Genomic DNA, 27089 nt, shown 5'->3' on the forward strand with positions numbered 1-27089 from the left:
TCAGTCCAAATTCCATTAGGATGAAGAAAAAACTATAAAAACTACACTAATAAGATAAATATTGCACATATTAAAATAATAATAATAATAATAATAATAATAATAATTTGGCACCGAAAGCTTAAGATTATTCAGAATTCGAGAAGTGATTTAACCTACAATGTGGATTTATATTGTCAATGGAAAATACTTTACGTCCTTATGCTACTTGCTTGAAACAAATTGTCATATTCTACGATACAAATCACTTCTTGCAACATCAGAGAATAATAATAACGAATTGCAAATCTTCATAATAATAATAATAATAATAATAATAATAATAATAATAATAATAATAATAATAATAATAATAATAATAATTTGGCACCGAAAGCTTAAGATTATTCAGAGTTCGAGAAGTGATTTAACCTAAAATGTGGATTTATATTGTGAATGGAAAATACTTTACGTCCTTATGCTACTTGCTTGAAACAAATTATCATATTCTACGATACAAATCACACCTTGCAACATCAGAGAATAATAATAACGAATTGCAAATCTTCATAATAATAATAATAATAATAATAATAATAATAATAATAATAATAATAATAATAACGCTACTACTGTAATTTTCTAAACTTCCTTACATATTTTGTACTGCATTATGTCAGCATTGTATATGGCCATGAGTTGAAGTATGATATTATTATTATTATTATGAATGTGGTAAAATAAAAACCTCCATGCATTGAAGCATGATCAACAAAAGAAAAAAAAAAATCTTCAAATAAAGAAGCATTACCTTTGAAATCATCATTTTGTTTTCCTTTGCAAATCCATCAGCCTAAAACCCATAAGTCAAAAATAAAAAAAAGTGGTTATATGTTCGCCAATCGGCTATTTTTACGCTGGTCATAATAGTTATGGGGAGTCTTCTGGTCAGCAAGACGCTACCTCCCGGGTCAGGTTAGGTTAGGTTAACATTAATTAATTAGGGTTTGCTATTTTGATAGCATGATTAGCTACGCCCGTCGTTAAAACTTCACTTCCTCCGTACTGGTTACTTTTATGGAGTCTCCGGTAAACTAGCCATTTCTTTTCGTGGTGGCTACTTTTATTCAAGATTGTTGTAAATATGGCCACCTTCTTTAGGAATGCGTTGTGAATAAAATCGGTAATCGGGTTCTGATTGATCAGCATAGGGCCTTGCGACTTATCTAGAGAAAAAATATGAAAAAAGTAAATTAATAAATAGATAGATAGATAGATATAGGGATAGAGGTAGATAAATAAATATATAAATCCTTATGGGTGTGTCCTTCTAATAAATTTCCCAGACTGACGTACATTAGTCACCTTACTGCTAGTACTTTCTTCACTAGGTATCATTTTTATATATTTTCATGATCTTTAATCGGTGTTACCTCACCGATCAGAAATACGCAGATCGAATGAGCAAAGGCAAACTGACCAAGGAAATCATTCTTTAGGCATTATAAACCCTGCCTGCGTATTCATAAAAATTCCAAAGGTACTACAATTACAATGAAAATAAAAGTTAGGACTTCTAACATTGTAACAATTATGAGACTAGCGTGGAGTGTAAACGTTAAAATCTACAGATGTGATATATGAGGTACACTTTCCCAATTATACAGTAGTTTTCGCTTACCAAAATGTCAAAAACCTCTTCAGCTGCAGTAGGTCAGCAAAATAAACCTCACGAGAAATTGTATTATTATTATTATTATTATTATTATTATTATTATTATTATTATTATTATTATTATTATTATTATTATTATTAATTATTATTATTATTATTATTATTACAACAAGCAAAGCTACAACTTTATTTGAAACAATGCTGACATGTCTTAGTTTGGGAATTTTACTGATGTAGAATCATAACTGGCGTTACAATACGACTGGTCACCAACGATGAAAATGAAAAAAAATGATAAAATTTACTGCAATGGAGAAAAAATCTCAATATTCTGTTTTCTTCATGAAAATCTTGGTAGTAAACTCCTCGCAAACATTTAATCTAAGAAAATATGACTTTAGATATTTGGATTAAAGGGCAATATTGTGCATACAGCTAAAAAATGTCATGATGAAGTAGCTGCTGAATGACGTTAGTCACATAAGTGTGAACGAAATGAAATGATATTTGAGTGAAATAATGTACTGCAGACATTTCAAAATACTGATAGTCACAAGCTGACAGAATTTTGAAATACTGTACAATTCTGACAAAATTAGGCATGGCAATAATGTGATCTGTTGATAAACACATATATGGTAAAAGGTTGGGTTACTGATTTGCACGAGAAGTTGGTAAAAGTATGAGAGTATAATGACAGTAAAAGACGGCAGAAGCAAATATGACGATATAATTCGTCGACAATTCTAAAGTGATGTTCAGTGTGAATTTTTAGAAGAAGCCATCTTTGAGAAATATCAAGAAAATAAGATTATTTTCATAATGATGTGAGGATGAAGAATAAGTTTCAAGCGCAGCCTATCAACAAAACAAATAAAAGGCCACTTAAAAATTTTGATTATGTGAAGTTCTATAACTGTATTAATTTCGTGTTTGTGAGACAATCTGACTGTCGTTCTTCTTCTTCTTCTTCTTCTTCTTTTTCTTCTTCTTCTTCTTCTTCTTCTTCTTCTTCTTCTTCTTCTTCTTATTATTATTATTATTATTATTATTATTATTATTATTATTATTATTATTATTATTATTATTATTATTATTATTATTATTCAGATGAACCCTATTCATATGGAACAAGTCCACAGGCGCCACTGGTCTGAAATTCAAGCTTCCAAAGTTAAGGTTAAGCTGGCCTTATGCCAGCACTGGCTCTTGCTGCAGAAGCAGCCCGAAGGATCGGCCCATAAGTAAATGATGGCATTAATAACCTAAGTTATTATTCGTGAACGAAAAGAGAGATGTTAAAGCAATGTATTAGTTTTGCGAGGTTATAAACGTAATAAGCTTTGGATTACAGGCAAGTCCTCCCAAGGACCCTTTAAACAAATAAATGAGTCAATGAGAGGACCAGTTAATCCCAAAATAGTTGCAATAGGGAGATAAACCGCTGCAAATTGTGGATAATAATAATAATAATAATAATAATAATAATAATAATAATAATAATAATAATAATATTGTACTTCCCTTCTGTACTCCAGTTCAAGACCATATACAAATACAGTTTGCTGACAGGTTACGGTGGTAAATATGCAAAAGCTACTTAATGAACAATAATAGTAACGAATAATCTATAGCCTCCAGCATATAAATAATAGCGATACATTAGCTAACGTTATTAAACACTCAAAACACGAGACAATAAAATAAATTATTGCAAATGGCGAAGCGCAACTAATCCCTTTCGAGAGCATTATTATTATTATTATTATTATTATTATTATTATTATTATTATTATTATTATTATTATTATTATTATTATTATTATTATTATACGCAAGTGGAGTGGAGGCTGGAAAGACAACCTGCAGCATATCAAAGAAGCCTTTGGCCCAATAAATTTCTTACATGAAAGAAAAAATTGGAGTATGAAAAAGAAGTTGGACACCTAAATGAGAAAATGAGACTAAACTGGAACAAATGGAAGGTAAAAGGTCGGAAAGTAATGCACCTGGGACCTAAGAAAGGACTCTGCAAAGAGAGCCTTCATTACCGTTTACAGTATGCCATGAAAAACACACTGTCGGCAGTGATCCCCCTATCAGGTGTGTAAGAGAAAAAACACAACCATGACTAGGTTGGAGGCGTCTGATGCAAGCGGTAAAGAAAAACCCAAGTATCAACAGATAGTATCAGGTCATTATCAACGCTGACGACACGTAGGGAGTCTGGATAACCAGTCCTGATAGCTACTGTAATAGGAACCTGATGAAAAAACCACTGACAGTAGAAAGCAAATGAGTGGAGCTGAATGTTGATTGCAGCAGGGGTAATGAATGATGTAGGACGCTGGATTGACTGGATTGACGCAGAATGCTGATTGAAGGAGGTTAATCAATTATGAAAAACGTCGATTGTAGGCGGAGAATGAGTAATGGAGTGTGTCGATGGAATAGCAAGGCAATGATACGAATGACGAGATTGTTATGAGGAAACATACGAGTGGGACGCTTAATAAGAAAATACTCCAGGTTTATTGTTGCAATTAAGTTAATTCATTGATGAATAGTGGGAAATGAATGATATGAAGTGCTGGCACTATCAAGCAGTGCAAAGGTTTAAAACTTTAATAACAGCAATCACAGCTTGATTAGTGTAAATCAGTGTAAAACACACACACACACACGCACAAACCTCAACTTGACTAACCTCCATACTTATCAGCTACATTATTATAATTACTTTTGTTATGCTGCCATTCTAGATGTGATACTTTTATAGACAAATCTCTTACGCTGAATGTTAAGTGGAAAGTGCAGATTAGTTTAGGTTAGATGCTAAGTGGAATTGCTGTTTGCTGTAAAAATCTAGAAATATTCAAGCGCGGGCTACAAGACATGATATTTCTTACTTGACACACTTTGCTATTCAACAGAAAGCCAGCCCCTCAAAGCGTCTGTTAAGTTAGGTGCCGCTGTATACACACACAAAACACACACACACACACACACACACACACACACATATATATATATATATATATATATATATATATATATATATATATATATATATATATATATATATATATATAAACGAATCTCACAGGAAAATGACAGGCAGAAGTTCAGTACCAAGAGCTTTCACGTTTATCAACGCATCGTCCTGGCACAACGATGCGTTAAAATAAACGTGAAAGCGCTTGGTACTGAACTTCTGCCTGTCATTTTCCTGTGGATTCGCTTATACACTGAAGTCACGTAGATGTGATTTTTAAGATTACATATATATATATATATATATATATATATATATATATATATATATATATATATATATATATATATATATATATATATATAACAGATACTATGAAATGAATAATCAAAATATGCGGTGTAGAATGGATAACGTGATTTGTGAATGGCATCGGTGCAAAATGTTGACAAAAACATGTTAGCAGGTGCCGCGTGAATCAGGACAGAGGATAACAAATTATGAACTGTACCTTTCCTAGGATACAGTTAGAGGTTCCAAAAGTCGATTATCCTAAGTGGCAGATCACATACTGATGATATCTCGTTAAAGAGTAAAGTTTACGGGAAAACTATACCACTAACTGTTCAATAAATATTTAATCATTAAAAGTTATTAAATGTATGAAAATTATACCGACTCATACGAAAGGAAAATGTAATTAAACTAGCTTGAAAAAAACCCAAATTTAGAAATCTCCATTCCTCCGCGTTTTGCCTCATGATGCAACTTTGACTTTGTTAGGATATTAGGTTAATTTGGTAACTGTGCTTTGCTTTAAAAGGACACCAGAAAATTTAATCTGTAATAAAGGAAACTAAAGGAAGCTTGAATTTCAAGTCAACGGCCCCTGTGGGATTGTGCCATATGAATAGGGTTCATCATCTGAATAATAATAATAATAATAATAATAATAATAATAATAATAATAATAATAATAATAATAATAATAATAATAATGACACCTAAAGATAATTATACTTCACGTCTGTCATTGTAAATACCATGCTACATATATATACTGTATATATTTATACATATGTATATGTGTGTGCATTTATGTATGTATGTATGTATGTATGTATGTATGTATGTATGTATGTATGTATGTATGTATATATAAATATATATATATATATATATATATATATATATATATATATATATATATATATATATATATAGGCTACAGTATATATAATATATATATACTGTATATATATATATATATATATATATATATATATATATATATATATATATATATATATATATATATATGTGTGTGTGTGTGTGTGTGTGTGTAAGGCCCATTTGTTGATCCTGGCTTTTCATTTACCAGTTTTGAAAGGGTACCGGTAAGATACGGGCATGGGATTAGCAACCTAAATCTTAAGGGCACTAACGAAACCGAGATAAATAAATTAAGAAGAAAACGCGCTAGGTATATATGTATATATATATATATATATATATATATATATATATATATATATATATATATATATATATATATATATATATATATAAACACTTTTTTTTAAGGTAAACATTACGGAGATAGGTGATTGGCAAGGTGCAATATCCTAGAAAAACAAACTTACATAAATTATATGAAACCTATAATTATCTGTATAATTAAAAGAAATCTATAGCCCCTAAATGTTCAAGCTGAACCTCTTCTATTAATTTGTTAAAATGATCTATACAATTATTTGCTCGGGGATACTACAGAAACAATTTATTTCACAGTCTTTATAACAGCTATTATGCTGAAGAAGATAAATTTCCTTTATTCTAAACCCTTTTCAAAAGGGAACAACACCTGTGTTTAGTAACTATTTTGAATTAACTCACCTCAGGGGACACAAATTTCCACCTGCAGGGAGGAGATCAGGTAACAACTCAGAGAGAGAGAGAGAGAGAGAGAGAGAGAGACTATTATTTCTACATGCAAGGTGAAAATCAGGCAAAAACTTGATAGAGAGAGTGAGAGATAGTATTATTTCCACATGCAAGGTGAATATCAGGTAAAAACTTGAGAGAGAGAGAGAGAGAGAGAGAGAGAGAGAGAGAGAGAGAGAGAGAGAGAGAGAGAGAGAGAGAGAGAGTATTATTTCTAAATGCAAGGTGTAAATCAGGTAAAACCTGAGAGAGAGAGAGAGAGAGAGAGAGAGAGAGAGAGAGAGAGAGAGAGAGAGAGAGAGAGAGAGAGAGAGCGTATTATTTCCACATGCCAGGTGAAAATCAGGTTAAACTTGAGAGAGAGAGAGAGAGAGAGAGAGAGAGAGAGAGAGAGAGAGAGAGAGAGAGAGAGAGCTCAACAGTTCTCAAAAAATTTTCGCGAAGAGCCGCAAATTCTTATAAGAAATGAAATTGATCTAGGGACCCCTCCTTCACCGCTCCCTCCCCCCTCCCCACCAAGGGGTTCAACCTTTCCCCCACCTACCACCACCCCATTAGGCGAATACAGAATCCCCATTTAACCCTCCATTTATTGGCGACGGTGATGCTCTATGCAAATGGCAATCTTAATGACGAGTATTCCGCGCCGGCTATATTTATTTATCATCAACGACAAATATTAAGGGAAAACAAATGCAATACGTATTCAAAGACACCATGGAGATAGCCTTCGCAGGGGAGGGGGAGGGGGAGGGGGATGGGGACCTGGGGGAAGGGAGTATGGGTGGGGCAGGGCCACTGGCAACACCGAATGCGGTTTGATGCTTTCCAGGTGATCGAATTACCCGAAATAAAAAAAAAAAGATAAAAGGAAGACGCGTTATAGCTCAATTGAATCTCTACCCGGAAAAGCAAAAAAGCAAAAAGAAGACAAAAGAAAAATTCTAAGCGCAGCAGAGCCCCGAAAGTACAGTCTTTGAGCGGCGCGTATAAACAATTGAAATATCTTGCATATAAATGACTAATTATAATTAACGTTTATTACAGGCTCTATAGCAATGGAACGAGATATCGAGACCAGATGCAATTTCTGTTTGTTTTACGACTCGATTGGTTCGCAAACGATAAATTATTCACCGAGGTAACTAAAAGAGGTTCACCGAATTGCTTGAATAATGAGACGCAAATGTTGTCCATTGGAATGTAACACTTTGCCGAATACATCAATGCATCGCCCGTCTTCTGCGGCGCTTTGACGCTGTGCCGTCGTTCACTCAAATTTCACACGCGCCTGTCCCTCCTGTGAACTCTCTCTCTCTCTCTCTCTCTCTCTCTCTCTCTCTCTCTCTCTCTCTCTCTCTCAAAGTCTTTGTTCGTCTGTATATCTCTATCTATTTATCGAAGTATTTGACTATGGATATGTGCATGTATAATAAACAGAAACATTATATACATAATTGTGCGTGTATATGTATATATATAATAACATTATGTATATATATTTATGTATACATATATATATGTATATATATACATATATATATATATATATATATATATATATATATATATATATATATATATATATATATATATATATATATATATATATATATATATCGCATGCACAAGATACAGTTAAACACCAAATAAAAAATATATATAAAAAACTGATGGGGTCACTTCGCAAACAGTCTGACGACTCAGAACCTAAGAGAGAAATTTGAACGCAAAATTTGGTATTCTAAGATACAGTGATTCTCCTTTTGCCTAATGGACATAAAATGTCAGTATATCCGAACCCAAACGTAATGGTAAATTGCAGTAGCAAAACTAATTAAAAAAAGTAATGTTCCAAACGACAGATAAGTTCTTAGTCTTTATGCTAAAGAAACAAAGACCTGCTCACAGAAACAAAGACCTGCTCACAGCGACAGGATTGCGCCAAGAATCAAGAATCATAGCAAAACCTTGAGTTCCCTGTACACATTGCTTCTGAAATATAAACATTTCTGTATTTGTTTGAGACCCGCAGAGAGATTTAGTAAAAAAATCTGTGCCCAGTAATAGATGACCAGGTAAAAAAAAAAACCTTATGTGGTCAAAACTACCAAAAAAAGCCATATTTTGACTGGCAGGAAAAAGTCACCTTCCATGAGGAATTGCATTATCAACCTGTTTTGATGACTAAGAGATAACGGGTTCTTTACAGATATTTACTCTCTGACTACCATTCATAATATTCTTTACGGAAAACAATCACCATTACATCTACGTAATATCTAAGTCTCAAAACATTAATCGATTTCTAATGACCTGTTTGAAACCAAAGACCCCTGTTGTTCCCAGAATAAAAGGTCGATTCGGTTTTAATTCCGAGGACCACTACCTTCCATACCATTGAAATAGGCACAGATACGCAAGCGCTTCTCCGCGTATCCGGTAATAGATTGCGTTCTTTTATAGCAAGGACCGCTCTTGCTCCAGAGACAAATCTTTGGGCTACGCGAGTACAAAAGACCTGAAATATTTCCCCAGATCGTACTCGAGAAATATAAGTGGATGTTTTTTCTCTTTCTAAATAAATGAATGAACAATTGTGTACATGTACTGTTCAGACAACCATGCAGATTTTTCCTGTTAAATGCTATTTTTTTTTCCAAGATAGTTCACATCAACATATAGCCCAAAAAATGGTGGTACATGCAAAGGCCTTTCAAAAAATTGTAGTAGTTTTACTCATACCTAAAAATACAGATTCACACACACACACATATATATATGTATGTATATATATATATATATATATATATATATATATATATATATATATATATATATATATATATATATATACAGAGAGAGAGAGAGAGAGAGAGAGAGAGAGAGAGAGAGAGAGAGAGAGAGAGAGAGAGAGAGAGAGACTAAATAAAAACTCATGTCTATCTCTACTCGTTTCTTCTCCGTAGCAGAGTAGTTCGTAGTGCGTCAAGAACAGTATGTAACAGAAAACAACATTAACAAATATAAATAATGAGGACCCTTAAAAGAACTGCTGCGTATTCTAGCAAACTGCGTCATTGCGAGTATTAAAGGCTGAACGCAAAATTCCTGAAAAATGTGATAGGAAATTATTTGTAGGAACGAAAAGGAAAAGAAAAAGAGGAATAAGTGGAGGTGTAGATGGTTGCTGAAGGTGTCGATACACTGAGGATGAAAATTACACTCGTCAATGTCGATATCGAAGTCCCTTGGTCTTATTTGGAAGACGATAAGAATACGGGACATATCAATATAAACACTGTTTTCCATGGAAGAGGGGATGCTGTTTGATAAAATAACATATTATTATTATTATTTTTATTATTATTATTATTATTATTATTATTTATAAACACACTTTCACAAAGACTAGCAAAAACATAGCCAATTTACAAAAAGAGAGAATTTCACTTCATAACAATATTAAACCACAGCGAAATATGCTGACCAAGGTGTACACAGGGAAGTACCTAATTATGTACTGGGTCAGGTTATCTCCTCTGAATAAACAAAAGGGACCGGAGTGTTAGGACAGAGATTTCATAAGGTTTCATTCTTGATAATGAGTGTTGAAACAACTTTCTTTCAACTAAAACTCCTTGGAAATATCGCCATAAAAGTTTATATGCAAGCGTGCAAATACAGACACACACACACACACACACACACACACATATATATATATATATATATATATATATATATATATATATACATATACACACACAACATGTATACACATTTATACATATATAAATATATATATATATATACATGTATATATATAATAAAATAAACAGTTGTTAAAAACCCTTACGCACTCCTCCTACCATCTCTCTCTCTCTCTCTCTCTCTCTCTCTCTTACCCACACATACACGCAAATACACAAAATGACCATACAAATACACGCTTAACGTATATTAACATCAAAATGGCTCTCACATTCTCTTTCTTAAAACATATAAATAAAAATGCAAATATGCATACATATATATATAAAACAAAACAAAAAAACAGACCCCCTTTCTCCCTCTTTTTCTCCTTTTCCCTCCCCTTCTCTCCCTCTCTCTCTCTCTCTCTCTCTCTCTCCTCCTTCGCTCTTTCTCTCGCTGTCTCCATCTCTCAGCATCTGCCGCTAATGACCCGGTAATTGACCTAAACCTCGGGCGCGTGGGTCCGTAAATGACCCGACCGGGTCGGCCGTCTCGCCACAAATGACTCTTCCGATTTGTTTTAATGACCCGGCAGATAAAAGATGCTGAGATCTTTATCAAAAGATTAGGGGGATGCCAATGCAGGAGAAGCTCGGCGGATGACCGATGCTCGAGATCTTATCAGGAAACTATTAAGGGCCGCTCAAAGATATTTTTAAGGTTCGCTACCAGGCTGAAGACTGGGGTTCGATTCTTGACGGTTCTCGCATTTCTTGCGTTATCGGATTATTCTTTTAGATTTCTTTTCGCTAATTCTAGGAGCAAAGATGCGCTCGAGCGCGCGCGCACACGCACACACACACATACACGATAAAAAAAAATCAGTGTTTCTCTTGAAATTGATTATCAACTCTGTTCAAATCAAATCCAGTCATTATCGAAATTACCTTCCTCATTTCAGTGCGAAGAATTGCTGGTGTAACTGCGTAATAGTTCGTTAACACTTGTGTTATCAAAAACAAAATCGTAATGGTAGAAACAAATGAAGGCTTTTTTTTGTGCATTACTCTCTACCAGATTCAACGATTATCGTACAAAATAATTTTGGCCAAAAGGAAATACTCTATAACGCTGGGTAATCGATTTCCACGAAATGACTGATAATCGCTGACTACGAGGCACAGGTGGATAAAAACATTATCAGAATGGCCATATCAACTTGATGGTGAAGACAGACCTTAAATATACTCAGAGAAGCTAGCAGGGCAAGGATAAGGATAAAATATTTTAGGACTGCTGATAACGTACGAGCCTTTCATACTTTAGGCTGAGTAAAAGAAATTGACGGAATGGGAGGGAGGTGAACAGCGGTCCTAGAACCAGGCAACAAACCTTAGGAATTTAGCCTGAGCGGCAATAAGCTACGACGAATCTTAAGAGGAAAACTGTGTGTACTGCATTATATGTGTACACTGAGCGCAAACTTTGCAGTCAAGAATAATTTTCGCAGTGTCGTTTACAGTGGCAAACCGCCTGTAACTTGTAAAAACATTTTCCTTTGGTTCGTTATGTGACGAAAATCACACATGACGGTTAAAACGTCATCTTTCGCTAATTTGCAGAGCCAAAAATTAAATATTCATGCAAAAACAGTGACGCACCAAAAATACTTCCTTCACCAGATGGTAATTTGTGTGCAACAGGAAGCATCTTTTTAGTTACATTTATCTGAAGAAAAACTCTTAACTAATCTGAAAATCCGTGATACGATCAAACAATAAGTCTACCGTGAACTAGAACGACAAGCTTTATGTCGAGAAACATTCCGTGATTATTCAGCGGAAATTTAACTTATCAGTTGTAAAATTTCAGGGCAATAGTGATTTTCAAGATAGAAATAATCTAACCTAAACAACCTAACCTAACCTAGTTTGAGGTTTAGTTCAAAACCTTCTTGCAACAAGTATAACCTTAGTTTTGTTTATATATGGACTGTGTGTCCGAGAAAAAATAGGTATAGTCCACAGTATAAACACGTAACCAGTGAAATCTAATTAATTTAAAGAGAGAGAGTTTTAATCTGCATGACGTAATAAAGCCATTAAACATTTCGTACAAGGCTAGATCATGAAATAGAACTCAAGGACACATAACTGATCGACAGGTGTGCGCGTTTCATTTGCTGTCACAGAATAACAGAAATTACAAATTTCAAAGAAACTTTAGGGAAATCATTTTAATATAACTCTCATTTTCATCTTCAGATAGTACTGATGAATGTAACCCCTGGTAACAGAATTTTAAAAAATGAGGTTTACAGTACAGAGAGAGAGAGAGAGAGAGAGAGAGAGAGAGAGAGAGAGAGAGAGAGAGAGAGAGAAGAGAGAGTTAAATTTCACATCAAACACAATTAAGACACCTTCCTACTCTGTACAAGGGTATCCCCTGCAGTGTCCCTGCACGGAGCACTGTTAAATTGTTAATTCTAAGATTGCCTCATTTTGAAAAAATAAGATTTACAATACACACACACACACACACACACAGAGAGAGAGAGAGAGAGAGAGAGAGAGAGAGAGAGAGAGAGAGAGAGAGAGAGAGAGAGAGAGAGAGAGTAGTTAAATTTCACATCAAACACAATTAAGACACCTTCCTACTCCGTACAAGGGTATCCCCTGCAGTGTCCCTGCACGGAGCACTGTTAAATTGTTAATTCTAAGACTGCCTCATTCGCTGATTACTATTCTCAGTTCCTTAAGAAGGTATCTCAACATTTTTAAATGAAATATTGAATGTATTTACTCTTACGAAAGGGGACAAAATAAAATGACGCTTAAGAGACAAGTATTTGAAAAGCTTGTTTTCAGTTACTTTTTGCTTCCAAAATCCTAACTTCTACGAAGCTTAAATGGAAGCAAATCTCTCTCTCTATTTAATCTTTGACCTTTGCTGCGTGTCATATGCAATCTAAGAAAGAAAAAATATTACACCCAAAATGAAAATGAGGGGAATTTGGCTGTAGGTGAAAGTGATCATTATTTTCATGAGAAAGAGTGTCGGTTTTTTAACATTTTTAAAGCAAATTAAATAGCTACCGTACAAATGCAGATTCTGAAGCAAGGGATGCATAAATATCAGGTGTAAGCACACATTAATGCGAAGGTACAATTTGCAAATACAATAATAAACTCGTAAAAATATTCTGAATGCAAACCAAGGAATTCCGAGGAAAAGCCTTACAAATTCCAACGCACAAAACGATATCAACTTAAAATCTACATTTACCTGGCATTATGGAGAACGCCTTATATACCTCGTATAGAAAAAAAGTCTTTTGTTCCGCTGTGTAGCGAAAGGACGTCAGAGAAGATTTTACCCCTTAGCACACTTACCAAGGGATATAAAACAGCTAAGTTAAGTTGTTAAATTAGTTATATATAAATACATATATATATACACATACATGTATAATAGACATATATATTTATATATATATATATATATATATATATATATATATATATATATATATATATAAATAGAAAGAGAGAGAGAGAGAGAGAGAGAGAGAGAGAGAGAGAGAGAGAGAGAGAGAGAGAGAGAGAAACAGCCCTAGCTAGTGTCCATCCAAGGTCCATACATAGTGGACATTTAGGAAATTATGTTAATTGAGCTGGGCGAAGGGGCTGCTCTCTCTCTCTCTCTCTCTCTCTCTCTCTCTCTCTCTCTCTCTTCCCTTACCAAAACAGGGGAGGGATGGAGAGGGAGAGGGGTAGGGGGCGGGGGGGAGAGACCCACCAAACTACGAACCGTCCAAGTTGGTTGCTGTACCCCAGTGATGATGATGATTCTGTATGCCGATCAGCCGCGGCCTATTCTATCGCCACAATCATCACTCGTAATTTATCCCCATCATCGTTGGCTACATCGCTTCCATTAACAATGACACGGCGTGTATTTTTCATCATCACTTTCGCCGCTAAATGGGGCTGCAGTGGGTTTTGTTCATTTACCTTAACAGCTGAACGCGGACAAATAGGCGCTTCTTCTCTCGACATATTCCTGGAAGTCAGGGCGCGAGGTTTATAGCACCGCCCCTAATGGCTACTTGGTTTCATTTCTTCAGCTTTTTTTCTTAATGTTCCCGTACACGAAAACACACAATCTCACTATTATTATTATTATTATTATTATTATTATTATTATTATTATTATTATTATTATTATTATTATTATTATTATTATTGAAAAGAATGGCAGCGTCAGTTGAATTATTTTCTACAACTCAACGGATACTGCCATTCTTTTCAAGAGAACCTGTTTAAAGTATGGTCCACTCCCTTCATTTACTATTATTATTATTATTATTATTATTATTATTATTATTATTATTATTATTATTAAGAAGAAGAAGAAGAAGAAGAAGAAGAAGAAGAAGAAGAAGAAGAAGAAGAAGAAGCTTGCTCAGACCACTGACTTACATTTCTTCCAAAGAATATTTTTTCAAATGGGGGAGGGAAAAACTGGGGTAAAGTCAAATAAGTTGAACAGTTAAGTATGGGGAGACAGAAGGGAACGGACGAAGGGGAACAAAAGGAACCGATGAAAAGTAAAAGGCAGACAGCAGAGTCCCAAAGAAGGACACTGCTCACAACCTTTACATGCCGCTCTATGCATTAAACCACCACTGCTCTTCCCCTATCAATCCTCCAGTAATCTACCTTACTTTCTCAAACAGAATCCTACTATTCACCTTCCCTGGTATGCTAAAATTCATGCCCCAATAATATTCAAGTGTTTGCTTTACCTTTCGTCCATTTACAAAGGAACAAGCATAGAATTATTATATGCAGTACCACCTTTAAGGATACCAAAGCGTCTTCTTATTTAAAAAACACACTGATTGACTGGTGTGACTAGATTGGCGTCACAATAACGATAATCACAAATTGAAAATTATTACTTCACTTCCTAGTTTTCAAATACCTTAAATAAGTTAAAATCGTGATGAAAATGTCTTACAAAATATTCATTCACTCCGTACATGATTTATGATTATAATGATCCTTCAATTTTTTTCCCTTTGGTTCTTTATAAATTTGAATACAACAGCAGTTTAGAAGAGCTACATGAAGCTGAGTAAAATTTTAGCTTAAAGATAAGGTCATGGAATTATACAGTATAATCTCTACAGATAATTAATAAATTAGAAACTTAACACACAGACAGAAAGTAAGTTAAATTCTAAGAAAATTAATAATACAAAAAACTATGCATTTGCCCTAAATGCCTAAGCATGCATTTACCGTAAAGCCTAAGACTCAAAACGGCCATTCACTGCAGCAAGAACCATAACTCACCCAGAGTTATTACAACATAAACCTTCAACCCAAAAGGAAGTCCTACCAAGAAATACGACGGACGACCAGAACTGACGGGGAAAAGGCAATCACTGAAATGAAAGGACAGGTAATGAAAGCAAGTCCAGAGGGTAATAAAACCTACTGAGGGGACAAACAAATTGCTGGGGTAGCGACTACGCGTGTGTCTATAATACAATATAGGGCTATATTTGATTTCGGGGGAAAGCAACTCCAAGCACTCGGGCGACACGCCGAAATGATTTCAAATCCCTCTCTGGACCTCCCGAGATGCATTAGCACAATTTACCCAAGAAGAGCGAAAGGGAGGAAGGTTTAGTTTATATTCATGCGCCTGAGAGAGAGAGAGAGAGAGAGAGAGAGAGAGAGAGAGAGAGAGAGAGAGAGAGAGGTATTGATGTGGGGGTGGTGGGGAGATAGCCATCGCCAGGGGAGGAAGGATTAACGCTCTAAAGAAGGATCATCATTGGGACCAAAATGCCATATTTCAATGCAGGGGAAAGCTTTACTATACAATCAGCCTGATAATTGCTCACTAAAGGATTTAAGCCACTTAGTCCCCATACCAAAAAATAAATAAATAAATAAACAGCAGAAAATATGGGAACCCGTCCTGGAATGATTTGTGTCCTCTTAGATTTGACAGAAATAATTCTGAGGCCCCAAAACAAGAAGGGAAGTCAAAATTGAAAACCCTTTTCCCGAGAGCTTCATTCCTCATGAGATTCATGAGCGTGATTTGGAAAATAATAAGTATTCTTCAAAGAATGGGAATAAGGTTGGTTATAACAACAAGAAATGAGTAATGAGAATTCTTAAGAGAATGATAACGGAATGCAGACATCACATACGCATATGAACAAATTTTTACAAATTTTTCGGTTCATCTCTCGCTCTCTCTCTTTGTCTACCTAGATATATACATATATATATGTATGTATATATATATATATATATATATATATATATATATATATATATATATATATATATATATATATAGTTTATTTTGTCTACCTAGATATATACATATATACGTATATATACATACATAAATACATATATAAATAATTAATATATATATATATATATATATATATATATATAAACATACATAACATACACACATACCCTTTACAAACAGGCATATTATGTGTAGAGAGTGAGTTAGAAGTATCGACAACTGATCAAAAAAGGTGCAACGGAATGTCTTTATGGAAATAAACACATCAAGAGTAAAATTCAAATAAAGTTATTCGTCCAGTTGTTAGGCTGTGAAGCCTTCGACATCAGTTTTTACCTTGTGATAATATTTGAAAATATCCTGTAAACGTAACGACACAGTTTTGAAATATAGTTACAACGACAGGATAGCTGCAATGACTCTTATTTAATACTTGACAATGGTTTGGCAAAGTTAAAGAATCACTGTAGATTCCAAAAAGAATCTTATCCAGTATTCTTCAAGTGTTTTTTTTTACCATTTTTAGTTTTCTGAAAAGAAAACTATTGTGCCGGCTTTGTCTGTCCGTCCGCACTGAGGTTGGAGGGCTGCAAATTGGTATGTCGATCATCTACCCTACAATCATCAAACATAACAAACTGTAGCCCTCTAGCCTCAGTAGTTTTTATTTTATTTATGGTTAAAGTTAGCCATAATCGTGCTCCTGGCAACTATATAGGATATGCCACCACCGTGCCATGGTTAGAAATTCATTGGCCGCGGCTCATACAGCATTATACCGAGACCACCGAAAGATAGCTCAATTTTCGGTGGCCTTGATTATACCCTGTACAGAAAACTCGATTGCCCCGAAGAAACTTCGGCGCAATTTTTACTTTTTTTTCGCTCCAATAACAGAATGACTTTGATGGGTGGGTAACGCTTTCAAAATCAATTCATTTTTCCTTCATAAACAAAATGACTTGATCTTTCTTCCCTAAGTAAGTTCTTTAACGTTATGCATAAAGTCTATTTAAATGCAACACAAGGTCTAATGAGTTCAAATTTACTTGGAGAGGACTTCCAATTATATAGTTCAAGTAACTTGTGTACATGCATTCAAAATAAAAGATAATTCCTTAATTCTGGTTCTTATATTGAAAAAGATAAAAGACAGAACTTTAAAGTGAAATTTACTGTTCGCATCTTTTGGAATGCTACAAAGTTATCTTTGTTAATTAAAAATTATAAACGAAGCAAGCTTTCTTTATTAAAAAAATATTCGTCAGTTTTTCTCTTAATCTTCAGGATAAAAACCCATAAATCTTGTCCAGAAATAAATGCACAAACACGTTCTTATGTGCAATCTAAAATATAATGTTTGCTGTTAAAAATCTAAAACTCTCGATAATTCAAAATTCGGGATGAATCTTTGACCTTGTGAATTTTACCCATGGGATCAACACAAAATCCCATACGCACTTAAGGGCATATTCAGAAACAAAATCTTTTCGTCACTGATTATGTTCATATTTAATACTTGATTTTTATATATCAAACACAACTGTGAAGAAATTAAAAACGATTTTAAATCCTGACCGGTGTCGACTTTTTATTGCTAAGCCATTTTCAGAGGACTGATACAAATTGTTAGATATTTAACTTATTTATGCTAGCAAGGCAGTGCATCCAAATATACAGACGATTGGAAACCAAGTATTTGCACCATGAAATAACTAAATATAACACCATGACGTACGCCCAAAGTAATTAGCTATGAATGATACAAAACTATTTTCCATGCTCCAGCTCGGCTTAAACTATATATATATATATATATATATATATATATATATATATATATATATATATATATATATATATATATATATATATATATATACATATATATATATATATATATATATATATATATATATATATATATATATACACATATACACACACATATATATATGTATATATATAATGTATGTAATATGTATATATATACATATATATACATATATAAATATATATATATATATATATATATATATATATATATATATATATATATATATATATATATATATATATATATATATATATATACACACACACAAAATCCCCCAAAGACCAGCAGATAACTGAAGCTGTTAAGGGCTTGAGAGATTAACCATCTCTTTCACGCTATGATTAAAAGTGTCGCCTAACAGGGATCTCCCTCTAAACCCATTAGAGCGCGCTAACGACCCGAGGTTTTTCGGCTGGAGGTGTCCCCCCGTGCTTTTCGAGAGATTATCTCTCATCTATCTCTCTCGAGATGTTTACCTCCCTTATCTCGAGTGCTATCGCCCGAGTCCCGGGCCGACACCTAGTCATTATCGGGTGGGCTATCGCTCAAAATCAGGCGGGATAACAGGTCATTGCGGTCTGGTATCTCAAGTCTCCGACTCGTCGTCTATCGGGTACAATCTCCAGAAGCGTAGGTAAGGGGTCGACAGGTGACACAGCGGGTCATTAAACGTTGTTGTCGGATGACCCCTTTTGACCGTGGGATTCTCGAGGGGTCACTCGAGGTGATGTTGTACTTGGGGGTCAATAACAGTGCCAAATGTGATTACGTCGCTTGAACTCGACTATATGCGGTGTCGACCCCATTGTACCACTATTACAACACTTATACAAATTCACACTCTTACCTCATTGGACGAAAGAAGTATAACCCTAAAAAACTGACGGACGAGGAGAGTAAGGTTATATATCCCTATGATATCAGTCATTAATGCGTGTAAAAGTCCTTGTACCATGCCTCTGGAGCCATAGATCCGTATAGCTCGATTCGAGCCACATCAGTGAAAATGCTAATGTATTTTGAGTGCGTGTTAATACTAAATAGTGCGGACGCGCAATAAATTAACGCATTTCATACAAGACGTGAATACTTGGACAGCCATACTTACCAAATACGCATGTAGTCATATTATGTAGCCTACTTATTTCATGCAATGATGTAAAACTTGCACAGCTATACTATTAATATTTCATATATATATATATATATATATATATATATATATATATATATATATATATATATATATATATATATATATATATATATATATATATATATATATAGGCTATATATATATTATATGCGTGTGTGTGTGTGTATGTGTGTGTGTGTGTGTGAGCATTAGCAACTACATTGCAGTTTGCACCTGAACTTACAAAATACTGTTAACTATGAATACTACATGAAACACTAACTTGAACCATTCCTTTGGATGGCTTTTATATAAAAAAGAAGGTCTCTGAGCATCTCAAGACTTAATTCCATTCTTATTTGACCGAAAGTTCAACTTTTTCAATCTCGCATTCGGGTATTCCGCCATCGGCATGCAATTTGGATGAGGTGAAAAGATGGAATTATTACATTCTGATTTCATTTTTTTTAGTTTTCTGCAAAAGAAAACTATTGTGCCGGCTTTGTCTGTCCGTACGCACTTTTTTCTGTCCGCACTTTTTCTGTCCGCCCTTAGATCTTAAAAGCTACTGAGGCTAGAGGACTGCAAATTGGAATGTTGATCATCCACCCTCCAACCTCAAACATGCCAAATTGTAGCCCTCTAGCCTCCGTAGTTTTTATTTTATTTAAGGTTAAATTTAGCCATAATCGTGCTTCTCGCAACGATATAGGGCATGCTGCCACCGGGCAGTGGATAAAGTTTCATGGACCGCGGCTCATACAACATTATACCGAGACCTCCGAAAGATAGATCTGTTTTCGGTGGCCTTGATTATACGCTGCACAGAAAACTCGATTGCGCTGAAGAGACTACGGCGCATTTTTTTTTTACTTGCGTTGTCTTTAGAGGCATTACCCCTCTAGGATAATACCGAAAACTACATAAGTGTGATAAATAATAACTTTACAACTTTAACTGATTGCATACGCAGATAACTACATTTTATCTGAGTGTCACTCTGTGTATATACTGTACGTGGGTTCATGGCAATAGTTTCTCATAGTTTCTCTTATCATAATTATCAAAAGTCTGGTGCAATCAGATTTTCATATCTAGTCCTTCTTAAAAAGAAAGAATATTCATTCACGGATTAATTTAAGTTGAAAAATGATCAAGAAAATGATCTACCTCAATATGAACTACAGACCAAAGCTATCTAATATCTCATGCACCTAAAAACCTCATTCGATGCGAAGAATAAAGGAAATGGACGCAAGATTAAGAAAGCAAGAGACAGATGTAAAGAGAAGAGAAGGATTAGCGAATAATTGACAACTTATGCAGCTTCGTGTTGTTAAGGACAGCACTTAGCGTGAAGGATCAAATACGAATTTCAAAACGTTCGTGAATTTCGTCCTAAAACAAAAATGCAAGAAAGTCACAAGTCATTAAAAGAACGTAAATAGTCACATGAACATTTTACTAGAAAGGTTTCCTAATAGACCCGTTGTTCAGATTTTGCCAAAATGGACATTTTCCAGGATTTGACAATATTAGGACCAAGAAGACGATGACCACAGAAGTTAGAGTTGACTACCTACTATGTACCTTGTACGGCTCACTGTCGGTTATACCACAGGTCCTTTGCAGTCACATAGAACATTTTACTAGAAAGGTTTCCGAACTGACAAGTTATCAAAAATGGACATTTTACTTGATTTTACAATATTAGGATCAAGATGATGATGACCGCTTTAAGTTATGGCGTTGACTGCCTACTATGTGCTTTGCGAGGCATACTGTGGGCAGGACGACAGATCGTTTGAAGTGGCCCTTTGTTTCCCAGATGCTGTGCTTTCTGTCTTTTCACTTTGGTCTCATTATGCCCAGTTGTTCAGCTTCTCTTCAGCATGGACTGATTTAATTTTCATCCTTCATTTAAAAATAAATATCTCGGGTCGCACGCTGATTTAGTTTTCACAATAATAATAATAATAATAATAATAATAATAATAATAATAATAATAATAATAATAATAATAATAATAATAATAATTATAATAATAATCGACTCAAACACCACGTGACACAAACAGCCTCATCAAAATTCTGCCAATTATTTCCTTCCTGGCCTTTAGCTTCCACTAATCTCCACTCATCCCCAGCCTCTTGTCTCACAGTTCTCATCCGAGTGTTCAAGTAAGTCTGTAAGTCTGTGTCTTCCAACTCTTCTACTGCCCACAAGGGCCCAGCTAACCCTATCTCGTACTACTACCACTACTACTACTACTACTACTACTACTACTACTACTACTACTACTACTAATAATAATAATAATAATAATAATAATTATTATTATTATTATTATTATTATTATTATTATCATTATTATTATTGTTATTATTATTAGTACAAAGTCGTTTAAGTTATCTGAATGAAATACTTGTCAAAAATAGAATTCATGTTATCCTATAACAATGCCTGTCCACGAGTAAGCGGACATGAAAATACTTTATCTAAGCTAGGCTACACGTTTTTAAGTTGATGGTAAACTGATAATATTGAAAATAACCCCCCCCAAAAAAGGAACTTTTTTTTTTTGCCTTATCCCACTTCGATTTTAAAATGATAATCATCACAGCTTGTGCGGTCGTCATCTGTATGCATATACAGATGTCATGTACACCTAATAACTATAATTAAGTATGCATATCTTTACCTGATTACAACGGACAAATATGATAAAAGGTGAACCATGGAATTCATCAAAGCTGAGACTAGAAATATTATGTAATAAAACAATTATTATTATTATTATTATTATTATTATTATTATTATTATTATTATTATTATTATTATTATTATTATTATTATTATTATAGGGAGTTGTCGTTCGCTCTTCCTTTTAGCAAACTGTACCTGAATTCTCTATTTGCATATGGTGTAACCCGTCATTGTCATAACCTTTGATTTCGTTTTCCAAAATTTTTTTGCACTTATTTTCTGCCTATGTACATGGCTCTTAGCTGAAATGAGGAATGAATTATTATTATTATTATTATTATTATTATTATTATTATTATTATTATTGTTATTATTATATGATGTGTATGTATGTCGACCAGGACAATTATAAGAGCATTTTGGACACTTCACTTGGAGGAAATATCTCTCAGATATCAATGAAGCTTCATATATGTAGTCTAAAAGCGTTCTACGCTTGAATCTTTTCGGTGATATATTTCACTTGAAAATCATAAACACAAAATAAAAACACATAAAAAGCGGTTTCTTACCACAATGAAGCGTGAACTTACCTTTCTCATTTTACCGTACAAGCTAGTTTAATCACCTGTAATCGAAAAAAACACAACTAATCGTTGAGTCGAGAACTCGGTAAGTGACGCAGATGGCTTTGGCTAGTGGCGCCGCCCTGGCGTTCAAAAATAGTAACTTGTCTGCCAGTCTTTCATTCACACTTGTCCCTAGCCCTGGCATGAAATGGTCAATTAGGGTTCTACCTGACTTTGTAGTAAATTCACCTGAATGGGAAGGCTCGCAGATTCACAGATATCTTAAGAGATGATAGATTGTTGTAGCGTCACCATTTACATGATTTACTGCAATGACTGAAGAAGAATAATCTGCATGATGGCAAATTTATAGACATTGATCCCAACTTTAAATGCTGCAAGAGAATCTCAGCTCAAAATACATGACTAATATCGCTGCCACTAGTATTTCAAATAATAATATTAGACTTATTTATCATAATGGTGATGACAATAATTATTGTATTTAAACGATTTTGCTCTCGTCGTTACTGCCAATTTGTTCGCAAAACCCCTACGACTACTTTCATTGCTAAATTAGCATTCTGACAACACCACTGCACGTCAAGACACATTACCCCTCAATGCATTATAAGTAGGTCTCCCTTGTTACTTTTCAAGGTTGTGTATCATCGCTTCTTAAACCACATACTCTATTAACTGAAAACCACATACTCTGTTACCTGCAAACCACATACTCTATTAACTGAGTATTAAGTAACATGAAAAGGATCTTGATCATTCGCAAATTTGAGAAACTTTTTCATCAGGTGTAATATGCTTTGGGTTAAATTGGAGACCTTACCAAACTTTTTTTTAGAAAATTATAAATCCAAAATGAACTCACTTCATATTGGATTCTTTATCAGGTGTCATATGCTATGCGTTAAATTGGAGAACTTACTAGACTTTTTTTTTTAAAGGAAATTATAAATCCAAAATGAACTCACTTTATATTGGATTCCTCATCATGTGTCATATGTTATGTGTTAAACTGGAGAACTTACTAGCCTATTTTTTTTTTAGAAATTATAAATCCAAAATTAACTCACTTTATATTGGATACGATAATATGCTATGGACTAAGTCAGAGTCTTTATCACATAGATATAAATAATTTTAGAAAAAGATAAGAAAACATTTAAGATGTCTACTTCGTATTTTGTGACCATTTGTAGACCTCATTCGACACTGATAAGAAAGAAGATACATTTAAAATTTTTAAAAACGTATGTAGATAATTTCTTATTACGTGACAGATGCAATGAAAAATTTGAGAGACCTTATCTGATGTCTAATCAAGGAACCTCGTTAATTTAACACAAAATGTCCTCAGATAATAATAGGTGAAGATTGTCTGTATAATAACCTCTGGTCAACCTACAATAAATCTTTTTACAGTTTACTGTGAAGATCCTTTCTGTTACCCTTTTTCTTTTTTATATATTAATTATTTGTACGACGGGGGTTAAAGTATAAGAAATGATCTTTACCTAGATGCCACATCAGTCCAAGATATGGAACGCATATTGGTTATAATAAAAAAAATCTATCAACGACAGATGTAAGGGAAATTTACTCAGCGCAACTCAACAAAGCTTAGTTTATCCAGTACGAGTAAATAAATCCCCAAAATATCAATACTTTTAAAAATTGGTTGCTTGTTGAGAAAACAAGATTTTAAAGGCATAATACGGCAGTTAAAAAAAGGGGGCATACCTTTTTTATTTTTTCATTTCCTTTAAAATGGCAAATGTTAAGAAGGAACGGATTTATTGGTTAATACTTCATAGAACTGTGCAACATTTGAGCAGAACACGGGACCATATATATATAATAATAATAATAATAATAATAATAATAATAATAATAATAATAATAATAATAATAATAATAATAATAATAATAATAATATCAAAAGATATGAAAACGGACAATGGAAACAAGACGGGGCAAGTATTGTAGGTCCGTGTGAAAAGATAACATGTCATGTGTAATTAGGTGTCACTCATGTACTTGTAAGCAAGTCACGAATTACCACCGAATATTTTCAACCTCAAGTGTTGGTCATCAGTAGCGTTGAAATACTCATATAGCCACGAAAAAGGGAACCAGACTTTAAATGTCACACACACACACACAGTCATGACATTTTTTCAAGCATAGTTTTCCGAAAGAAAAAAAAAAACCCTCACATGAGGCTGGTGTAGGGTGGCGTTAAAGGCTCTCTCACACAGGTGTCACGTCTCAGGTACCAGGTGCCAAATATGCTAATGAGCAGCGTCAGCGTACGTGCCGCCTTCCGGTGCGTTGATAAATTGACAAGCGTGAGACCCGACTACGCAGTAATGGGCGGGTTCGGGCACGCAGGCATGAACAAAAGTACCCGGGTAAATATTTGGGCATGGGAAACCTATCCTGTACGGTATGCGAGGTTAATAGCTAAGGCTTGTAATGCAACTAGCAATTATAATACTGCGGCTTCATCGACCATTAGTGCTTCTGGCGTGCGCGCAATTTACTCAGTCTGATACGTCTCTGCTCCTATGCCTCAGCCATCTCTTTCTGCAACGCTACAGCACTCTCTCACCCCCTCACTCCAGATTCATATTGTACGAAGTATCTATATCAATTAGCTGTAGAGCAGAGCAAATAGAGCAACTCATTCACTATATACTATACATAAAAAATAATACAAAACTGACAGAGAGAGAGAGAGAACAGACTTCTCATGGTTTATTTCCATTGCACATTCCGTCATTTAATATGGGACGAGAAATCCATCACGTTTTACAAACGAGGAACAATAACATTTAACTCTATTAAACTCATATACACATGCACACATTATATATATATATATATATATATATATATATATATATATATATATATATATATATATATATATATATATATATTGTAAGAATTCCTGTGAAGAATGGATTTACCCTTTGCTACATAAAAATTATATGAATATATATATATATATATATATATATATATATATATATATATATATATATATATATATAATATATATATATAATATATATATATATATATATATATATACACATACACATATATATACATATACATGAGTGTGTATGTATATATATATAATTTTTATGTAGCAAAGGTAAATCCCATTCCCTTTACAGAGAATTTCTACAATGAACACTTTGAAATGGTTATTCCTAGCATGAAAACTGTAAATATCTCACTTTTTAGGTAAGTTCAACTTGCTAGATCTAGTCATTAGATACTTTTTATTTTTATTTTTTATACCAAAAGCCCAGGCCCATAAAAATTGAAAAAAAGGAAAAGAAAGGTGGGGGCTTAATCTCATGAAGGTAACAAAATTCAGCCTCCAAAAAGAGGGAAGATATAAACTCAATGAACACCAAAGCAAGAAGAGAACTGCGCATATGTTCTCGAAAACCACAAACAAAGCGAATTTTTACTACATTAAGTTCTACAAAAATATATAGCGAAGTTTACGGATCTCTCATAACCTATTGCCAGATCACTTGGGACACCCAGGACTACAAGTGGGTCCTGGGGATACCCTAAACTCCGCCCCCCCCCTCCTCAAAAAAAAAAAGACAAACTGAATCCGTAAATGCAAAATTTATAGTGAGAAATTTATATTGGATGCATACGACGCTCGAAACCTTAAGACTAATGAAACATAAAATGGTAAGAGATAAAAAATTTTAAATCCATATTTAAATATTCTACATGCATATACGCATGGATTATACGGATACAGAGAGAGAGAGAGAGAGAGAGAGAGAGAGAGAGAAGAGAGAGAGAGAGAGAGAGAGAGAGAGAGAGAGAGAGAGAGAGAGCCTCTTCGTCAGGTAATTTAAGGGTAGGGCAACATGAGACGGTTCCCACCAGGGTTTACGTACAGCCGGTCTGTCGCTACTAAAAGTCAATTTATAACTTGTACGAACCGTGTTCCCGTTTAGCTAACTTCTCATGTTATTCGTGAACACGAATTTCCACCTCTGATAATATAAGTAAAAAAAAAAAAATATCGCCCTACACAGTGATGTTCTTAGTTCCGTGACTTTTTTTATAAATTCGGTTTTTGATAGACGAACTTTCATAACATTTTCTGATTTACCAAATATGGTGTAAATAAACCGGAGTTGAAAT

The 27089-nt window shown here is 34.0% G+C and overlaps 1 protein-coding gene across 4 annotated transcripts in view; it reads right to left on the bottom strand.

Moving 5' to 3' along the window:
* LOC136838737 (uncharacterized) overlaps window positions 1-27089 on the bottom strand; it is a 122506-nt gene that overhangs the window by 18875 nt on the left and 76542 nt on the right. Inside the window, exon 1 of one of the 4 annotated variants that reach the window (XM_067104180.1) lies at window positions 22908-23028. The exons of the other annotated variants lie outside the window; for them this stretch is intronic. Coding sequence (XP_066960281.1) covers window positions 22908-22916 — 9 coding nt within the window. The 5' untranslated portion in view covers window positions 22917-23028. Of the gene's footprint in view, window positions 1-22907; window positions 23029-27089 lie in introns of those variants that run through there. 4 annotated transcript variants of the gene reach the window in all.

This window comes from Macrobrachium rosenbergii, chromosome 5 (assembly GCF_040412425.1).
Source record: "Macrobrachium rosenbergii isolate ZJJX-2024 chromosome 5, ASM4041242v1, whole genome shotgun sequence".
Classification (NCBI taxonomy): domain Eukaryota; kingdom Metazoa; phylum Arthropoda; class Malacostraca; order Decapoda; family Palaemonidae; genus Macrobrachium; species Macrobrachium rosenbergii.